General features: G+C 40.5%; 1 protein-coding gene across 5 annotated transcripts in view; it reads right to left on the bottom strand.

Moving 5' to 3' along the window:
• The window catches only part of atrip (ATR interacting protein), a 50412-nt gene that overhangs the window by 28730 nt on the left and 394 nt on the right, over positions 1-21288 (bottom strand). For 2 of the 5 annotated variants that reach the window (XM_068051894.1, XM_068051896.1), the window contains exons 2-10: positions 18821-18951; positions 16471-16932; positions 13448-13530; positions 10909-11079; positions 7154-7269; positions 5716-5867; positions 3898-4005; positions 1122-1226; positions 476-602 (exon numbers count right to left, since the gene is read on the bottom strand). In XM_068051894.1, coding sequence (XP_067907995.1) covers positions 476-602; positions 1122-1226; positions 3898-4005; positions 5716-5867; positions 7154-7269; positions 10909-11079; positions 13448-13530; positions 16471-16932; positions 18821-18833 — 1337 coding nt within the window. In that variant the 5' untranslated portion in view covers positions 18834-18951. Of the gene's footprint in view, positions 1-475; positions 603-1121; positions 1227-3897; positions 4006-5715; positions 5868-7153; positions 7270-10908; positions 11080-13447; positions 13531-16470; positions 16933-18820; positions 18952-20948; positions 21286-21288 lie in introns of those variants that run through there. The other 3 variants (XM_068051895.1, XM_068051897.1, XM_068051898.1) reach the window with 3 other exon arrangements.

Raw genomic sequence — 21288 nt, 5'->3', positions numbered from 1 at the left:
CTGAAATTCAAGGAGACTAAAATTAATTATCTGTACCAACTTCAAAAAGAAAACTTCTTCAGCAAAATGTCATATTGCACGATTTCACTTCCCTCAATTTGGCTCAGAGACAGCTGATAACTGCCACAATTCTATTTGCCCACCCCACATCAACATCCCATCCGTAGAACAAATATAGCAGATAAACAGCAGACTGTTTGCAGTCAGTATTATGGTGGGAAATAGTGCAATCATCTGGCAAAATAATCTGCTGAAACAGTACTCCAAGATTCGTTTTCCAACTTTAGAATTAACTGAATAAAGATCATTTATATATTTATCAAGATTTGCTTGCACTATTCACCATCAATAAAATTCTGTCAAATATTTCCATTTGTTTCCAAAGATGTAACTTTAGGGCTGTTTCATTCTCGCAGAGACTGATGTGGAACTTTATTTGTATGTACTTCTCTCACTTGCAACAAGCCATACTTACATGGTAAGGCATCTGTGCTGTTGGACCAAGCCAGTAAAAGTTTCGGAATTGCTATTGAGAAGGTGGCTCAACCCCAAAGTCCCAGGACCAACTGGCTGGCTAAGCAATATGGTCATCAGTACAGCACCTTAAGAAGCACAAATTCCACAATAAAAAGTCACCATGTGCTCCTAATACCGACAACTGCTGCATCAGCGACATGGAAGAAAGTTTTCATTACAAAGTAATTTCCAATATGCACAATTTAAAATATTACTGCATCAATCCCTTTCCACCTTTTTGGGTCTCATCTAAGACCTATTCCAATAGCAATTTACATTCCAGTGTCCATATTTGCTTATAGAAAGTTTGGGGCCATGGAGCAATCTAGATACCAACAGAGAGACACTCAAGTTGTGAAATGTCTGTGTATCAGCCATTTCTAACTCCCTCCACCTTCGGCACCTCCAAAATGAACACAATGGCTAGTCCAAAGGACCAAATCTGTGCAAGTGCCTGAACCTAAGTCATAGCACTGACTTACAATGGTTAAGATCACTCATGAGAAAAATGAATGATTAAACTCAATTTACCTCTGAATAGTAGTAAATATGCTATTTAGTAGGAGACACCAAATAAAGGCCTCGAAAATCTGAGGAAGTCTCACCTTCAGCCATTCCTCGGCACCTTCTAGCAGCCATCTGAAGGTCAGTACTGGACAAGGTTGCTTGCCTCCTTTCACCAGTACAAATTGAATGTGGCACAGCAGAGCCTTAGAAGGGACAAAAGAACTTTCACCAAGACTGATAAAAACACTTCAAACCAAATAACACTAATTGAGCTAAAATAAAAGCAAAATACTGTGGATTGTGAAAGGTTATAAGCAAGTAAAGCAGGGGTGGGGCAAGAGATAACAAAGGAGAAGGTGTAGATAGGACAAGGTCACAGAATAGCTGACCAGAAGGTCGTGGAGCAAAGGCAAACAATATGTTAATGGTGTGTTGAAAGACAAAGCATTAGTACAGATAGGGTGTTAACGGACTGAAAATTGAACAGCCACAAGTACAAACATGAAAAAAACAGTGGGTAAGCAAACTGAACAAACCAAGATGAAATAAAATAAAGCACAAAATATATAAAAAGGAAAAAGAAAAAAAATAACTAAAAATAAAAGTAAAATGGGGGGGCCCATCGTGCTCTGAAATTATTGAACTCAATGTTCAGTCCGGCAGGCTGTAGTGTGCCTAATTGGTAAATGAGATGCTGTTCCTCGAGCTTGCGTTGATGTTCACTGGAATACTACAGCAATCCCAGGACAGAGATGTGAGCATGAGAGCAAGGGGGAGTGTTGAAATGGCAAGCAACCGGAAGCTCAGGGCCCTGCTTGCGGACTGAGTGGAGATGTTCCGCAAAGCGGTCACCCAGTCTGCGTTTGGTCTCCCCAATGTAGAGGAGACCACACTGTGAGCAGCGAATACAGTATACTACATCGAAAGAAGTACAAGTAAATCACTGCTTCACCTGAAAGGAGCATTTGGGGCCTGCGATAGTGAAGAGAGAGGAGGTAAATGAGCAGGTATTACAACTCCTGCGATTGCAGGGGAAGGTGCCATGGGAAGGATACGAAGTGATGGGGGTAATGGAGGAGTGGACCAGGGTGTCACGGAGGGAACGATCCCTTCGGAATGCTGATAGGGGAAGGGAGGGGAAGATGTGTTTGGTAGTGGCATCACGCTGGAGGTGGCGGAAATGGCGGAGGATGATCCTTTGGATATGGAGGCTGATGGGGTGGAAAGTGAGGACAAGGGGAACCCCTGTCGCGGTTCTGGGAGGGAGGGGAAAGGGTGAGGGTTAACCCTTAACACCCTATCTGTACTAATGCTTTGTCTTTCAACACACCATGAACATATTGTTTGCCTTTGCTCCACGACCTTCTGGTCAGCTATTCTGTGACCTTGTCTTATCTACACCTTCTCCTTTGTTATCTATTGCCCCACCCCTGCTTTACTTGCTTATAACCTTTTACATTTCTAATATTTGCCAGTTCTGAAGAAGGGTCACTGACCTGAAACGTTAACTCTGCTTCTCTCTCCACAGATGCTGCCAGACCTGCTGAGTATTTACAGCATTTCTTGTTTTTATAACACTAACTGAGCCAATTGTCCAAGCGCACCTTAAACTGTAATTTAAATTCTATCTAAACATATGGAAATAAGATCTGATGTGCAAAAACACAAACCAAGTAAAAACCAAAAAGCTGATGTAACTTTACATTTTACAGCTCACAATCCCTCCTTCACCTCCCGAAAAATCCAAACACTGGGGTGATGCCAAAACAGAATATTTCACTTCTATGCTATTTGGACTGTGCACATAAAATCCACAAGTAGTATTAATTTAATAGCTCAAAACCAAGGATGAAAAGCCAATTTTGAGAAGAAATTGAGCTCCTAAGAGATGTTTGAGGGCAAGGACACTGGGAAATATAGGCCAAAATGAAGATTTCAGTGGACTCATTCTGTGAGGAAGGGTTTGGTCGATTCTTAGGACCTCTATACAAAGGCAAGGTAAAGATCATTAACTCATCACATAGGGAATTGCAAGTTTGTCTCAACATTTCAGATTAAGGTCCCCCTCCACTTTTGGACTTTCTTCCCCCATTTTTCTAAAATCCCAGGCTACTGTAGGATGCCATCCATAGTGAGGTCCTCTACATGAAGGCAGTTTTTTCAGAACACAAACTCACTTTCAAAAGCTCACAGCAAACTAACATTCCAGAAACTGAATAGTCAACACACCATGTATATTGACTTATCACAATCCCCAAAAAAGGATTAGCTTTACAATCTAGGAGGAGCAATTGCTGCTACTCAAGTAACTACACTAATGTGTGCGTTTTTAGAGATTTCCTCAGTGACTAGTGGAGTGGCTCCAGATCCCCAAGGGGTGGCAATGCCTCCACAGCTTCAGAAACCTATAGAGTCCAAACAGTGATGACTGATTGGCATCTAGGAATTCCATCCAAAACATGGAGATTGAAAAAAACTTTATCCCAGTTATCTGTTCATTGAATGCAGTCAGCAACTTTTAATTGCCAAGCATTTACACAAAGCTTCTTAAAAATCCTTTGCCTAGTAAATGAATCAGATGTGTAATTGCCCCAATAATCAGAAGCTTTACTCTTTTCTTTTACTCTTTATACACAGGACAATGCTAGAGTAGGTAAACATTGACAAAGCAGGAAAAGAGACTTATAGATTAAATATCAAAGATATATTACCAGGTGGTACCAATGTTTTTAAAGCTATGAAAATTGCATGACCAAGCCCATGGAGAGTGTAAACATTATCTTCAGGAATACTGGCTAATCAAGGAGGCTCATATTCTGCTAAGTTATGTCCAAGCATAATCTCTACAATATATCAAATATAATGATTGCTTACATTCAGATTGCCTGTTGTGAGACAATTTTCCCTGAATGGAATTAAGTGAGGGACTTTTTTTAGGCATTTCCCTCTTGGCAATGTGTAACTCTTTCAAATCCCTTGTTTCTGTAAGTACAAGAGTTAAAATTTGAACATTAATTAATAGTTCCATATCATCACCTGTCTCCACCCTGCCTCATCCCATCTGTCAGAGACCCTCATCCATGCCTTTTGTCTCCTCTTGACCAAACTATTCCAATGCTCTCCTGGACAACCACCCATTCTATACCTTGCATAAACTGCAGATTACCCAAAACTCTGCTGCCGTATCCAAACCCGCACCCACGTCCCACTCACCTCATTGCCCCTGCGCTCGTGGACCTACATTTGCTTCCAGTTCCCCAAGCCTCCAAAGAAATTCTCATCCTAGTGCTCAAATCCTTTATAAGCCATACTCCTCCAATAACCATCTCATCCTCAATTATTCCAAGCTCCAACAACTCAAATATCCTTCCTCCCCTGATTAACATCTGCAACTTTTGTTATTGTATCCAGGTACTTTGTTGATTACAAACAGTATGGGCTCCAGCAACAATGCCTGCTACACTTCACTTGATGCATCTGCTCAGTCTGACATCAATTTCTTACATTGTAGCCACTACTTCTCTTTCAAAGTTTTTTTCTAGGATATCCGCTGTTTTAAGTTTGCATAGCAGACTTGTATTCTGGATTTTATAGAAGCCTTTCACAAAAAAATGATGGAAATATTTATCACTCCCAGTCAACGAAATGGGACAATAATATCGATTACGTAGCAGTCTACACCAGTGAACTCATTTAGTGGTGCAATCACTATTAGTATACTATAAGTGGCATGAATTTTATAAGAAAATGAGGTAACATGAAACACATGGTTATTTAGTTTGTGAGATGAGAAATAGAGCAGACACATAGTAGATTCAACATTGTTTGTAAAACCCAGGGACAGGGTGTAGCATTGGCATGCTGACCCCACTTGCAGACCTCCAGACTTTTAACTCTGCTCTCTATGTTCAAAAGTTATATTTCTCTGCAGATGCCCAGAGTCCGGTATCGGGTAGACATGGCAGCTAGCCTATTACATCTGACTCAGTACAAACAACCATAATGGAATCAGGTTCAATATGCAAACTGGTGGAAACCAACAGCTGCAGCAGCCCATTCCAGAGCAGCTCCAAAACCACTGGCCTGAAGCAAGCAGAATAAGCATCCTATTTCTGTTTTTATGTCAGCTTTTTCTGAAGAGTTTTCTTTTGTTTCTTTATATTTTGACGATACTACTGTTTCCACCACTTTTGAGGATACTTCTCGTCAGTTATTTGACATTCACATCCTGCCTCAATTAAACTATGTAAAAAGTGGTTTATTTACACTGGCTCTTTTAAAACTAAAATATATCACTAACCTAATCTCTACCATCGACAACATCAGCATTGGCACAGTGACACATTTACTTTTAGAAAATTTAGTTATTGAGAATGGATTCTGCTGCTCCAAACTGCATTCCAACAATTCCATTCGTTTAAAACATTGGAAACATCAATCAAAAAATGAGCTATGCTTTTAAGAGTTATGGATGGCTAAAACATGTTTCAACATTAAAAATAAGCATGACAATTATACGAGCTAGATTGCTACAGGTTATAAGCCAATACAGAATTGTATAGACAAAAAGGTACAAATCAGTGTTCCAAGTATCTTAAACATTCATAAAATACTTTCTACAAGTTCATAATTATAGCTTTGTATTACTGAACAATCCAACAAACACACATGTAAAGTGAGAAACTGCATCACCTTCCTTATCAGCTAAGAGCTGGTTGGCTGCTGGAGCAGAACAAATAGACATATCAGCAGCAAATGTCTTTTTATCAGGAAAATAATTCCTTGCAATCTGAGGGGAAGGACTGCTTTCAGGTCTTATGGATCCAGATGAACTTTTCCTGGGGCTAAAGAGAGATTAGTTTTTTTACAGCTATATTTGAGATATTAAAGCAAATATAAGAGATTAATGTATGAACGAATAGAAATATTGCCAACAATTTGAGCTTAGCACCATAATCCATTTATGATTTATGGTACCACTTAGCTTAAGCTATAAAAAGTAACAAACTGAATTTTGTTTAGAAGATACAATAAACATTTAAAAAGAAAATGAAGGCAGACTGGGAGAAAAGAGTGATGGAAAAGCAAAACACTCTCCAACCCATACTCCTTTCACTCTAGTTTATAACATTCAACACACAAACTTCACGATCATTTGAATTGACTTGAAAAAAAAGCTTGGTACATTGCATAAGAATTACCAAATAAATTCAGTAATCACAAGGTTACACTTCAGCCACATGAATTTAACCTTCTTATATGAAGAGCAAAGAGTTTAAAATAAAAAATCCCAACTCCACTGGGATGCCCATGTCAAAATCAGATCTAGGCAAAGAATTTATGAGAACATTCAATCTACAAACTTCCCACCATCCTTAGGAACTAACCAAATTCATAGGGGTTACGCAATATGTCCAAGAATCTCAACTGCCATTTTGTTGCAGTATACAGTCTTTAGTGTCTAGTCCCAGGTGACAGATGCAAAAGGAAAGAATCAGAAAAGAGAATGAGTGAAATTGATTTTTACATTAAAATTTTTTTTTATGGTATTTATCCTGGTCAAGCTGATGAAACCTCCCCAGAAGACAGGAGGCAAATTTCCAGCCACTCATTATATGCCTGGATAGAACATGCATCTTCAGCCCCTGATACAGCAATGACGACATTTTTCAAGCCCAGACTGAAGAAGTAGTGCCTCTCTGGCCTAAAACTACATATGTCACGATACAAATTGGTTTCTTGGGCAAGGATTAAGGTTCCAAACTCTACACAGATAATAAATGTTGCAGAATATATATTCCTTATCAGATTAAAATACTATTTCTAAAACTATTTTCCTGCTTTTGGAAGGAAAGCATTCTAATGGCCATTCTAATGGACAAATCAGTCTGTAAAAATTGCATAATCCAGTTCACCGTCAATTTCAATCCTCATTCTTCGGCACCGAACAGGATCTGTGGGTGCTATGAAAACAAGTTTAGAGAGTATGCTATGGGACAGCTCATTTCTTTATAGACTAACAGAATTATAAATACTAGAGGGAAAATTAAAAATCGTAACAACTCTCTTACTATCAAATGCTGCTTCAAACAACCAAATTTAGAACACATACTTAGCTCCTCCCACATACCTTATTTTAGCAACACTCGGGACTGCAGACTTGGCCATTCTTTCACTGTTGAGTTTTGTGCGCAGCTCATTCATCTCTCCTTCTTTAAACTGTAGTTCAGACTGCAGTGACTGTACCTGAAGTTCATAAAAGCACCAAGTGTTAACTAAAAATGTATTTTACCCAGACAGAAGAGTAAGTTAAAGTCGTCCGTGTGTAGTGAATCAATTTAAAAAGGAACATGGTGAAATGGGCATTTGACAAGAACCTGTCATTGTAAAATTTAAGCAGCAAAAAACAATTTCGGCTGAGTTAGCCAATCTCAAATGGGACCACAGTTGTGCTGTTACTATTTGAATTTGAAACTTAGATCGATTAATATCGAGTCACCAGCACAGAACTGGCCATTCAGACCAACTGATATGTGCTGGCATTTATGTTCCACACAAGCCTCCTCCCAACCCTCTTCAGGGATCCCTGGGCTACGGAATTAAAATCAAGCTGGGCTGGGGAGGAGGGGAGAAAAAAGGTAGGAGTCCCACTCCAATATCCTGGAGGCTGGATATGTTGATGCTTGGGTGATCATAAGATCATAAGAACTAGGAGCAGGAGTAGGCCGTCCGGCCCCTCGAGCCTGCTCTGCCATTCAATAAGATCATGGCTGATCTTTTCGTGTACTCAGATCCACTTACCTGCGCTCTCACCGTATCCCTTAATTCCTTTATTGTTCAAAAAGTTATCTACCTTAGCTTTAAAAACGTTTACTGAAGAAGCGTCAACTACTTCACTGGGCAAGGAATTCCATAGATTAACAACCCTCTGGGTGAAGAAGTTCCTTCTTAATTCAGTCCTAAATCTGCTCCCTCTAATCTTGAGGCTATGCCCTCTTGTCCTAGCTTCACCTGCCAGTGGAAACATCCTCTCTACTTGTATCTTATATATTCCCTTCATAATTTTATACGTTTCTATAAGATCCCCCCTCATTCTTCTGAATTCCAATGAATATAATCCCAATCCACACAGTCTCTCCTCATAAGCCAACCCCCTCAACTCCGGAATCAACCTAGTGAACCTCCTCTGCACCCTCTCCAGTGCCAGTACATCCTTTCTCAAGTAAGGAGACCAAAATTGCACACAGTACTCCAGGTGCGGCCTCACGAGTACCTTATACAGCTGCAACATAACCTCTCTGCTTTTAAACTCAATCCCTTTAGCAATGAAGGACAAAATTCCATTTGCCTTCCTAATTACTTGCTGTACCTGCAGACCAACCTTCTGCGATTCATGCACAAGGACACCCAGGTCCCTCTGCATAGCAGCATGCTGCAACTTTTTACCATTCAAGTAATAATCCTTTTTACTGTTACTCCTACTGAAATGAATGACTTCACATTTATTAACATTGTATTCCATCTGCCAGACCTTTGCCCACTCACTCAATGTATCTATGTTCCTCTGCAAAGTTTCACAGTCATCTGCACACTTTGCTCTGCCACTCATCTTAGTGTCATCTGCAAACTTTGACACCCTACACGTGGTCCCCAACTCCAAATCATCTATATAAATTGTAAATAATTGTGGTCCCAACACCGATCCCTGAGGCACACCACTAGTGACTGATTGCCAACCAGAATAGCACTCATTTATCCCCACTCTCTGCTTCCTGTCAGTCAACCAATCCTCTATCCATGCTAATACTTTACCCCTAACGCCATGCATCCTTATCTTATGCAGCAGCCTCTTGTGCGGCACCTTGTCGAAGGCCTTTTGGAAATCTAGGTACACCACATCCACTGGGTCCCCATTGTCCACCTTACTCGTAATGTCATCATAGAATTCCAAAAGATTTGTCAAGCATGACCTGCCCTTCATGAACCCATGCTGCGTCTGCCCAACGGGACAATTTCTATCGAGATGCCCTGCTATTTCTTCCTTGATAATAGACTCAAGCATCTTCCCCACTACAGAGGTTAAGCTAACCGGTCTATAATTCCCCATCTTTTGTCTACCTCCCTTTTTAAACAGTGGCGTCACATCTGCTGTTTTCCAATCTGCTGGGACTACCCCAGAGTCCAGCGAATTTTGGAAAATTACCACCAGTGCACCTGCTATTTCTCCCGCCATCTCTTTTAGTACCCTGGGATGCATTCCATCAGGGCCAGGAGACTTATCAATCCTTAGCTCCATTAGATTGCCCAACACTACCTCTTCCGTAATAATGATTGTTTCCAGGTCCTCACCTACGTTCATCTCTTTGTCAATTACTGGCATGTTATTAGTGTCCTCCACTGTGAAGACCGATACAAAATACCTGTTCAATGCCTCGGCCATTTCATCATATCCCATAACTAAATTCCCCTTCTCATCCTCGAAAGGACCAATGTTTACTTTAGCCACTCTTTCGTTTTATATATTTATAGAAACTTTTGCTATCAGTCTTTATATTCTGTGCTAGTTTTTTCTCATGTTCTATCTTACTTTTCTTTATAGCTCTTTTTGTGGCTTTCTGTTGACCTTTAAAGTTTTCCCAATCTTCTAGTTTCATGCTATTTTTGGCTATTTTGTATGCCTTCTCTTTCAATTTGATAGCCTCCCTTATTTCCTTAGACACCCATGACAGATTACCCCTTCTCTTCCAGTCCTTCCTTTTCACTGGAATATACTTTTGATGAGCACTTTGAAAAATTGCTTTGAAAGTCCTCCACGGCTCGTCAACTGTCCCACCATAAAATCTTTGTTTCCAGTCTACTTTAGCCAAGTCCTCCCTCATTCTATTGTAGTCTCCCTTGTTCAAGCGCAGGACCCTGGTATTGGATTTTATCTTCACACTTTCCATCTGTATTTTAAATTCAACCATACTGTGATCACTCCTTCCAAGAGGATCCTTAACTATGAGGTCATTAATTATTCCTGTCTCATTACACAGGACTAGATCTAGGATAGCTTGCTCCCTTGTCGGTTCCATTACATACTGTTCAAGAAAACTATCACGGATACACTCAACGAACTCCTCCTCAAGGCTACCCTGAAAACAGCTTATGACTCAACAGTAATGGTCTCCATGGTCAAGTGACCTGCTGATATTCACGGTCTTGGTTTGCACATGAAGAATGGCCAGAGCAGCCAGGCACCAGAGATCTACCTTCACCATTGCATAAAGTGCATTCGAGAGACAAAGAAAGTTGGACAATAAAATTGCTTTTTTTTTTAATGTAGTAGAAATTTCAAATTTTGAAAATACTCTTCAAATAGTGAAAGAATTACAATAAAATTATCTTACAGTAGCAGTGAAGCAACACACTGCAGTAATGGCAGAAAAGAATGTATTATGTAATTCCAAGTTTGGTATGCTGATCAGGTTAAATGATGTGGGGTAGGAGAAGACTCATGTGGAACATAAACACCAGCATTTACCAATTGGGCCGAATGGCCTGTTTCTGTGCTGTGGACCTAATATAACAATGTAAATTCCAAATTCAAACAAGCAGTTATGGGCAGGCACTGAATGGAGGTCAGGTACTTTCCCATAGACAAGAAGAAACTGAAATCACGCTGCTGCACCCATTATCAGGGGTTATAGAATAGTACTGACACAAAACAGGTGGTCAGTGCATATTTATATAAAACTTTCCATAGAAGTTTAAACAGGGTAGACTGTACATGAGCTGTGAAGGAGCTGGCTTGGTGGGCTGACTGGTCTTTATTCCGAAATAGAGGTTACAGAAGTTTAAATAGGAACTGATCTTTCTTGCTCCACGTTTTTATTGGCCTCATACCTTTTTGGAGAGTTCCTTTTCTCTTTGGCTTCGTGCTTCTGTATTCTCCTTCTCACCGAGTAGATACAGTCTTTTCTGCTGGTCAAACTCAGATTCCACATGGCGTAAAGAATCTCGCAAAACTCGGATTTCACCATTTTTAACCTGTAGTTCTTCTTTTAGTTCATTAAACTGCATGAATAAAACTCACTTTCAATGCATATAGAAAATCATGAAGAAAAGCCTGACTAAACGCAAACATTTAATGTCACTTACAAATGTTCATGATCTTCAGGATTCTAAAACTAGGGTGTGAATAAAATGAGTAGAATGTTCAATAAACTCAAAAGTTCACAAGACTAAATATAGCATTAACTAACAAACACAAGTACACAGGATGTGTTTTGAATTCTGTAGTCAAAATATTATTTTTAATGCATAATCTATCAAAAATAGGCACTGATAGTGTCTTGGTGTATTATTGCTTAATTTAACTAAGGTAGGACGAACGTACCCATGTACAATTCCTCATTTTAATTAGGAATGACACAAAAGGACAGTCTACTCAGGGGCACACATCACAATAAGAGTCACCTTGGAGGCTCTTACACATCTCAAAAAGTGGTCAATTATACCTCCATAGGCAGAAGTCAACAGCTTACCAAACAAAAGAAACTGGAATGACTCTTTGGGGAAGGTACAGCAAACATATGGTTGAAACAAAAAACAGCATTTAGGCATGAAGAGTATATTCCAGGTCTAGCACAGTTCAGTCAGCGCACAGAACTGATAGGACAGGATTGGGAAATGCTGAGGTTCTAAGTTCACGTCTCACCTAGAGCAGTCAATTATTAAAAAAGTATATTGCGATAGAGAATGAATGCATTGCTCCAAGAGGGTATATAAGACTTTCCCTTCTCGTATAAGTCACCAGGAAGGAGTTCAAACAAAGATTTGATGCTTCCCTACAAGACTGAGGGAAAAAAAATCAGCATATCAACTGGATCTCCCAGCAGATAACTGAAGATTATATGGCCATTTGACCCAACACAGTTTGGATGACCAAAGTAAATAAGCTGGGCATCAAAAAGACTACTAACAAAATTTTATATAAAAAAAGTAGCGGCAATCTTAAGAGTCACAGACAAAACACAATATATTTTTTTTTAGATTATACAGATTTCTTGTCAGCTGTATGAAGTAGCCAAAAGTGAACATATTGCAAAGTTACTGCATTTCAGGAAAATGAAAGAGACACAGTATCATTTCAGACGGTTATTATATCGCACTGAGTTTCAAAAGAAATGTGTATTTGAGAGAACACAATTTGATAATGGAATGGGCATCATCAGCAAGCATCTTAGAATCAAGTCCGAGAAACAATTTTGTAATGACTCACTGAATAGTTCTGAAGTTATTGAATTCAGAAACAAGACCTTCAAACATAATCTAGCATTAAGCAAATTTTACAATGTTTCTCTCAATATCTATAAAAATTGAGGTCCAGGTCTTTTTTTGGTGTTCTCATCACTGAGAAAAATCCATGCCCATTATTAAAAACCCAAGACCAACCAACAACTGCTTATTTTTTCAAATTATGATGGTACGTTAAAGTTCTTATTCTCTCTGCCAAAAAATGTGCCTTCTGGTAGGAAAACAAAATGCCAAGCTTTGTTCATAAATGGAGGACTAGCAACCAAAAATGTTGAATAATTGTACTCAGCTCACAGCACAATACAATGTGGTGGAATATAATGAAATCATTATAAAGGTAGGAACGCCTCAAGCTGCAATCTGGATTGGTCATCCAACAGATAACAATGAAACCATGAAAGTTTAAAACAAAGCTAAAAATTGCACAACATCGAGACTGCCTGTCTGCAGACCATGTCAAATTTTTGGCGCAGCCTCAAGATCAGAACTGATTAAACAAGTACATAAAGAACTTATAACAATCACTAAATATTTATAACATTCCAACACATTAGCTGTGCCACAAAGTGACACAGTATTAATTCTTTATTATACTTATATAGACTCGACTAATACAAATACAGCCCTGACGTGAACAGACTGCGAGAAGCATGTACGATAAAGCCTGGCCAACCTCCCGATCCCGACCAAACCCGACTACGTGTCGGGTTCGAGTCGGGTTGGGTCTGTATTCTGTGTCCAGCATTCGGGCTCAGGTCGGGATGGGCTGGAACCGTGTTGTCTTATTTCATATTGTTTTTGTTTTAATCTACGATTTATTTCTGTTTCAATAACATGTTTGTTATTTTCGGGTCAGGTAAGGCATGAAAAAAAATTAAAGGACTCAGGCCCGGGTCGGGTTCGGGGTGGCTGTTGTCGGGTCGGGCCGGGGTTGGGTTTTAGTTTTAAACCCGAGCCAGGCTTTAATGTACGATACAGATATAACAACGTACTACTCAAGTGCAAGTGGAAAGTTGTTGATAATAGGCCCATTAAGGCAGGTGGTCCACAAAAATTAGAAGCCAACAGTGCTAACTGTCAGCTTGATTAAATAACAACCCTTTTAGTAGAAAAATATCTATAATACCTGTTGTCTTAGTTTCTCATGTTGTTCTTGAAGAACCTCAAATCCAAATGAATCAGTATCATTACTTTGAATGAGACCATTCCCTGTGAAAGAAAAGGAACAGGAAAGTCATGTGGTGGTTAAATTGGATTTTTGCAAAGTTGGGATGCTTGCATAACCACTGTATAATCTTTGTATATTTTTCTGCTCTGTGTACAACACACACAGTATCTTTCCATCTCTCACTTTAGTCTCCTGTCTTCCATACAACCAAAAAATTTGTCTCTTTCTCAATCACAACTCTTCCCACCTCTCTCGTCCAACAGATCTGGAGCTCTCTCCACATTTTATTTTTCTATTGTTCTTTCCCACAATCTCTGTCCAAATTTTCTCTCTCGTTTGTCTCTTCCTCTCCATCGTTTCCTATTTTCCCTTTCTGACCATGTATCTCCTTTCTCTCTACCCTGATCTGTTTTGTCTCCCTCACTTATCTTGAATTTTTAAGTTTATTGTTTTACACTCTTTTTTCCCTCTCTCCCATACTTTGCCTGTAACTGTAAATCATTTCCTCTTCAACTCTTTAATTGTTACTATTTACTCCACACCGTCAGGATATGAACCCAAACAACAGCACCTATTCACCAAATCGTTCAACTTACTGAGCCTTTCTTTCATGTCTTTCTTTAACCCTCTAACCCAGTCTACTAATAGTCTCCCACATAGTTTAGCACCTGATATATTACAGTTGTAGGCTGACTGGGTGTATTGGTTTCAGAGAAATGAACTGTGCCAGTGGGAGTTCCAGATGTAAGAATACAGGTTTGACATAACTTGACCTAAATCAAAAATTCACCAACTTTTACCAGTATGCTTCTCAAGGTAAAAAGATCTTTCAAAGTTAACTGTATTGCTGCTAAGGAAGGCTTTGGATAGGAGTGTACTGCTGAGTCTCTAGGTGGTACAATACATTCCTAAGCCTGATAAAATGGATGAAGGGATCTGGGAAACAACTCTTGACCATTACTCATATTCATAGGGAACTGAACATAAAGGGGTCCTTTTACGCCATGGATATAGAGAAAGAACTCAACATAGTATTGGGCATTTCGTATTTAGAACTTTTATAGGACAATACGGTCCTGTCAATACAATATCCAGGCCGACTCCTGGAGAAAAGGTACAAAAGAGGTTGTAAAAAGGCACTCACTGTTGCAGTCGAGAGGGCAACCTGGTTGGTTTTCAGTTGAAGAGCTACATCAAGTCACTGTCGAACTGACCACTTGCTGGTGTTCATAGGTATGAGGTTTTTGCTTACAGTTTTTTGAGCTTCAAGTAAAGCCGCAGATCTGTGCATGCTAATGTGCAATCTTGGTTTACTGTGTGACAATACTATCAGATGCTTACTTGTAATCGCTTGCTGATTTTTAAGTAAAAGAAACTTATTCCAGAAATCTTGGTTTTGCATTGCATGGTTTGTTCCACGGGTCAGAACTCGGTACTGTTTGACAAGGGAAAGTCTTACACACATGCACAATGATCATGGCCACTGATTTGCAGTTTTCACACAAAATGGAGAGAATCCGACAATACACATCAGATGCTGGCTCAAAATTGTGAGAAGAACTGCAATTGTCTAGTTCAATGTAAAAAAAAAGTGGCCTTAATTATAAATAAACTGTGGAACACAATCCTAAAAATATTGGTAAAACCTTGGAATACCAAATAATAAAAATGGAATTTGACTTAATTGGTCACAGTAAAACAGCAGCCCTGCCATCAGCATTCAACCCTACTTCTCCAACACTGCCATTTGCAAGATTATTAGTATAGTCAGATTGGCTGTCCAACATCAAGAGCTGGATGAGTTGAAAACTGCTCATCTAACCTTAAGCCATGTCATTCACTTCCCATCAGAAACTGCACATCTCTAGTTGAGAATTCATCAGTTTGTACACCCAGTGATGCACAACCTCAATCCTAAAGTAATCTTTCTACTCCACATTTAATCAATCCTAGTTTGTCTTCTTTCACCCACTACTGCTGACACCCTTATCCATGCCTTGAACACTTCATTCATGTGCCTCATTGAATTGATTTCAGGATCACTAACCTAGTTCACAAATTCCTCTGCCATTTTACTTCACCCTATCTGGGTGATATCCTCCAGCTATGCATCCCAGCCCTTATCCTCCATTCTCTGAATTCCAAATTACTGCTTCTCCCCACGTCACCACGGATGGCCAATCTTTCAGCCAAGAAACCCCCAACTTCTGGAATGGTCTTTCCAAACCATGATGTCTAGTTACCCCCATCCCTGCCTTCAAAGAGCCTCTCCCTTGAATTGGGGCTTTGGTCTCTTCGCTGAATAGTCTTTCACATCTTTTTGGTATCCATTACTTCTCCCTGTAAAGTACTCCAAAATTCTATGAAGTGTGCTATGTAAATGTACAGTATTGTATAGAGTCCAAATGAGATACCACAGGTGCATAAAAATATAGCACCAGTTAAAAGGTTAATGCACGTTAGTTATTTCATGACCACAGAAAGCAACTTTAGTTTTTTTTTAAATTATAGTTTCCACTTCAATGATCTTATTTTATAAAATTAACAGGAACATGTTTATGCAGAGATTAGCTAAGCTGCGTAGACCATGAAGATCCCAGATTCAATCCCTGATCTCTGCTAAGATTAGTTACCTCAGCTGGGGTACCAATCAGGCCTCAAAAATTAACCTCAGCACCTCCAAGTTAATGAGGTGAAAATCAGGCAAAGAAGAGCGTGTGCGTGTGAATGCTAGATGGTGAGATTGATCTCGGTCAGCTATGATACCAGTTCACCCCATTCCCACCCCCAGTCAAATGGCTTGCCATGACAAACTGTGAAAGCTTATGTGTAAATAATCCCCACTTGGAACAGGTGCCCAAGTCACTGCAACCTGACAAACAATAGGAGAAAACAAAGGAAAAAATATTTTTTAAAGTTTTATGAATTATCAGTTTTGAGATCGATATTAAAAATGCTGAAATTAAAAATCTTCACATTACCATGAAGTTCCTTTACTGCATTTACATTGCTTAATGATTCAGTTGTCAAAACAGCAACTTTTGTATTTGCATCATTTTTCAGTACTGATGATTCTCTGTTGTTCTTCATATTGCTCACTGAAGCTTTCACAGTATTGGACACAGGCTTTACATCCTGAATTAAAACTTGCGAGGCTAGAATATCCAGTTCTTCTAAATCATCTGCAGTGAAATCTTCATTATCTCCAAAAGGATCTTCATTTGTTCTTCTGTCTTTTGCTTGTTCTCCTTTGTGACGCTTATTCGGTGGAAATCCTTCACAGTCACGGCTTACGTTCTTCTTTCCTCGGTTTGAAAACCCTGAAAAGGTTGAAACTGGAATTTCTGGTGGCAACCCTTCCATGCTGTAAATAATAGAGCTGTTTCGTTTCTTCGCCGAGTTCACAAAAAGAGAGTTTGACGACATTGTCCCAGCATTTGATCCTGCAAGACAGAACAGTCGATAAGTAACAAAGCATTTATGAACAAAACTCATCCTCTAATTACCACTTCCCTCATTTGTCAAAAGACAGAAGGTGGTATTTTATGTAGGTAACGGGGGTCTTGGCCACTGGTTGAAGAGCCAGCAAGAGGCCCACGTCATATCTTTTTGGGAAGGCCAAAGGCTGGCAACTCTTTTATTCAGCACTGCCACAGTGGAGGTGGTGACTGCTGCCAGTAGTACACCATCCGAGGCCCAGGATCATCAGGGGACCTAGGCCACAGCTGAGTCATGGCAGGAAGGGTTTCGTGGGGTCGGGGTCAGGGGCGGAGGTGTAGGGGTTTCGGCAGCAAGGGCAGAGGAGAGATCATAAGTGCCTTTGAACGAGGGACTCCACCCGGGAGCCGGCAAGCAACCCACAGGGGTTTGCTTGTCATGCTCCCAGTGTGGTGACAGGCCCGCCCGACAATGGGCTAATACCAGTGGCGGCATGTGGCCCTTAATTGGCATTAATTGCCCACCTAAGGGCCTCAATTGGCAGCAGGGTAGGAAGGCCGTCCACGGGCCTTTCCGCCATGGACTTAATTGGGGTGGAGGCGGGGTCCCCACCTGCCACCATCCCTCCTGATTAAATGCTCTCCCCATCTTCAAAATCGCCGCAGGGAGAGTACAAAATACAGCCCCGACTGACAGAAAGCAGACACCTATACAACAACAGTCCTAATTCAAAACTGAACACACTAACAAATGTTACTCAATCCAGAAAAAGAATCAATATTTGTACATCGTGGGCAATTATAATATAGAACAGCAAAGGACTGCAAGAGACAATCTAATCAGAGCCTAAAACAAATACCTTGCTATTATCTCATAGAAACGTACAATATTCTAACAGGACTGGACAGACTAGATGCAGGAAGGATGTTCCCGACGGCAGGTGAGTCCAGGACGAGGGGTCACAATCTAAGGATGAGGGGTAAGCCATTTAGGACTGAGATGAGGAGGGATTTCTTCACCCAGAGTGGTGAACCTGTGGAATTCTCTACCACAGAAAGCAGTTGAGGCCAAATCATTAAATATATTCAAGACAGAGTTAGATATATTTCTTAGGGCTAAAGGAATCAAGGGATACGGGGAGAAAGCGGGAACAGGGTACTGAGTTTGAACGATCAGCCATGATTGTATTGAATGGCGGTGCAGGCTCGAAGGGCCGAATGACCTAATCCCGCTCCTATTTTCTTAGTTTCTATCTCAAATATATAAACAAATCTCCCATTCTTACCCCGCAGGGCAGTCCATTTCAAACATTCACCACTACAACAATTTGCATTACTAAATCGCCTTTAACGTCATAAAAGGTTCCAAGGCACTTCAAGGATTTTATCAAATAAAATTCAATACTGAATCACATAGAGAGACATTAAAACAGGTGACCAAAAGCTTTTTCAAAGAAATAGGATTTAAGGCGCGTCTTAAAGGAAGAGAGAAGGGTAGAGGAGCAGAAAGGTTTAGGGAGGGAATACCTGAATTTCAGGCTTCAGCAGCTGAACACATGTTCGCCAAAGGTAGGGCGATTAAAATCTGGGAAGCAATGGAAGCCAGAATTGGAGGAGCAGAGATCTTGACGGGTCATAGAGCTGGAGGAGGTAACAGAAATAGGGAGGGGCGAGCCCTGCATATCTAAACCATACACACTTATATTCTACTAAATTTGAGCTCAAGCAATATATCAGTTTGAATTACCTATTCTCTTAGGAATCTTAAATACTTAAATAATGTCTCCTCTGAGCCTTCTTTAGCTACAGCACATTGCTTCTCAAATGGGAAATATCTAACAAGATACAATGTACTTCAATGTTATGCTCACTTGAAACAATAGTCACAGCTTACCTGAATCAACCATGCAGCACTTGTTTAAAATTATTTGTTACAGAGAACACAGATTCATTTCTACAATTTTGCACTTGGCAGCTTCTTGATCTGCTGTTGAGAAATGGCAAGCAAAGGTTGGCTGCATCTTCCTACAGGGATGGAAGGAAGGAGAACGTTTTCACATATCTTATAGGAGTTGGTTACAGAGGACCAATGGCAACAAACTGTAAACAAATCATCGCCACAGTCTTTCACCAAAATTTGATGTGCAGTACAAGGAAAGTTAAAAAAAAAAATCGGAAATAGGTGCAGGGATAGGCCATTCAGCCTGTTGAACCTGCTCTGCCATTCAAGCAGATCATCCACTTCCACACCATTTTTCCCCCACTATCCCCATATCCCTTGATGTTTATTTATTTATTTAGAGATACAGCACTGAAACAGGCCCTTCGGCCCGAGTCAGTGCCAACCAACAACCACCCATTTATACTAATCCTACATTAATCAGATATTCCCTACTACATCCCCACCATTTTCCTACCACCTACCTACACTAGGGGCAATTTACAACAGCCAATTTACCTATCAACCTGCAAGTCTTTGGCTGTGGGAGGAAACCGGAGCACCCGGCGGAAACCCACGCGGTCACAGGGAGAACTTGCAAACTCCACACAGGCAGTACCCAGAACTGAACCCGGGTCGCTGGAGCTGTGAGGCTGCAGTGCTAACCACTATGCCGCCCAAGCACAAGAACGTTGTTAGCATTCAGAAACCTATCAGTTTCTGTCTTGAATATGCTCAATGATTGAACTTCCACAGCCCACTGGGGTAGAGAATTCCACAGATTCACCACTCTGAGTAAAGAAATTCCTCCTCATCTCAGTCTTAAATGGCCTGCCCCTTATTCTGAGACTGTGTCCCCTTGTTCTAGACTCACTAAACGGAGGAAACATCTTCTCCACATCTATCCTGTCACGCCCTGTAAGAATTCTGTAAGTTAGAATGAGAGGTGATCTCATTCTTCGAAACTCCAGAGAATACAGGCCCAGTTTCAGCAATCTGTAATCATAAAACAATCCTACCATCCTAGGGATTAGTCTGGTGAACCCCCGCTGCACTCCCTCTATAGCTAGTATATCCTTCCTTAGATAAAGAGACCAAAACTGTACATAATACTCCAGGTGCAGTCTCGCCAAGGCTCCATACAATTGAAAGCAGGTTCCACAGATTACTCAAGTGAGCTTATCCCTAGAGAAGAGGATGATCCCTACTCTCTGCTGAGTTCACTGATCTCCACAATGCAGCAGCTGGGATGCCACAATTAGCCTGTGCCATTCTAATTTTTTTGGGGGGGGGGGAAAAAGAGGGGAGGGGAGAAGAGGACCAGGGGGGGGGCGCGCAGAGGAGCTGGAGGGGCGGTGGGGGAGGGAAGAGATCTGCCATGGGTCACACTTTTGATTGACCGTTATCCAGCCACTCCGCTGGAAGTTAAATTCAAAGTAAAGGCTCGATTTAAACCAGGATTCTAATTTTTTTTTTACAAAATGCAAATTGAGATCTCTTGATAATTTAAATAATTCAAAAGTTTAACAACTTTGACAAGAAAACAGTTCATAGGATTGGTAGATTTTCCCAAAACATACCCAAACAACATGGAAAACAATTTTCATAAAACGAGTTACCATGATAGTCCTGTTGCCCAAAAAACTCTGGTTTAAATACAGAAGATCTGTTATGTTGGAGACCATATTCCTCACTCTCTGCAATTTAGTTATATATATGGCTAGCACCGCAGCCTCACAGCTCCAGGGAGCCGGGTTCAATTCTGGGTACTGCCTGTGCGGAGTTTGCAAGTTCTCCCTGTGACCGCGTGGGTTTTCGCCGGGTGCTCCGGTTTCCTCCCACCGCCAAAGACTTGCAGGTGATCGGTAAATTGGCCATTGTAAATTGCCCCTAGTGTAGGTAGGTGGTAGGGAATATGGGATTACTGTAGGGTTCTTATAAATGGGTGGTTCTTGGTTGGCACAGACTTGGTGGGCCGAAGGGCCTGTTTCAGTGCTGTATCTCTAAATAAAATAAATAAAATGTAGATCTTAGCAAAAATCTATTTCAGAAAACTGTTGATGTCAATAACCTTTCAACTCACTTGTAAAATACATATTATTTACCCAGATTCTCCGAGGACCTAATACATGCTCAATTTTGAACCTTGTTCACTTTGTTACAAAAAGCACAGAGTGCTTAATATCCTTAAAATAGAAAAGAAGGCTCCCTCGATGTGGTTGTGAATTCACTGTGCTCATCTCAGTCGAAAGGGCCAATGCTAAAAAAGTCAGGACTACAAAGATAAAAAATGTGCTTGCTGAAAATCTGAAATATAAACAGAACATGTTGGATATACTAAACAAGTCAGGCAGCATCTGTAGAGAAATTCAGAGTTAACGTTTCAGGTCGATAACCTCTCATTAGAACTGGAAAATGGTACC

The sequence above is a fragment of the Heterodontus francisci genome, chromosome 19 (genome assembly GCF_036365525.1).
Source record: "Heterodontus francisci isolate sHetFra1 chromosome 19, sHetFra1.hap1, whole genome shotgun sequence".
Lineage (NCBI taxonomy): Eukaryota > Metazoa > Chordata > Chondrichthyes > Heterodontiformes > Heterodontidae > Heterodontus > Heterodontus francisci.
The sequence above is the reverse complement of the archived record's forward strand: the minus strand, read 5'-3'. Positions and strand labels throughout refer to the sequence as shown.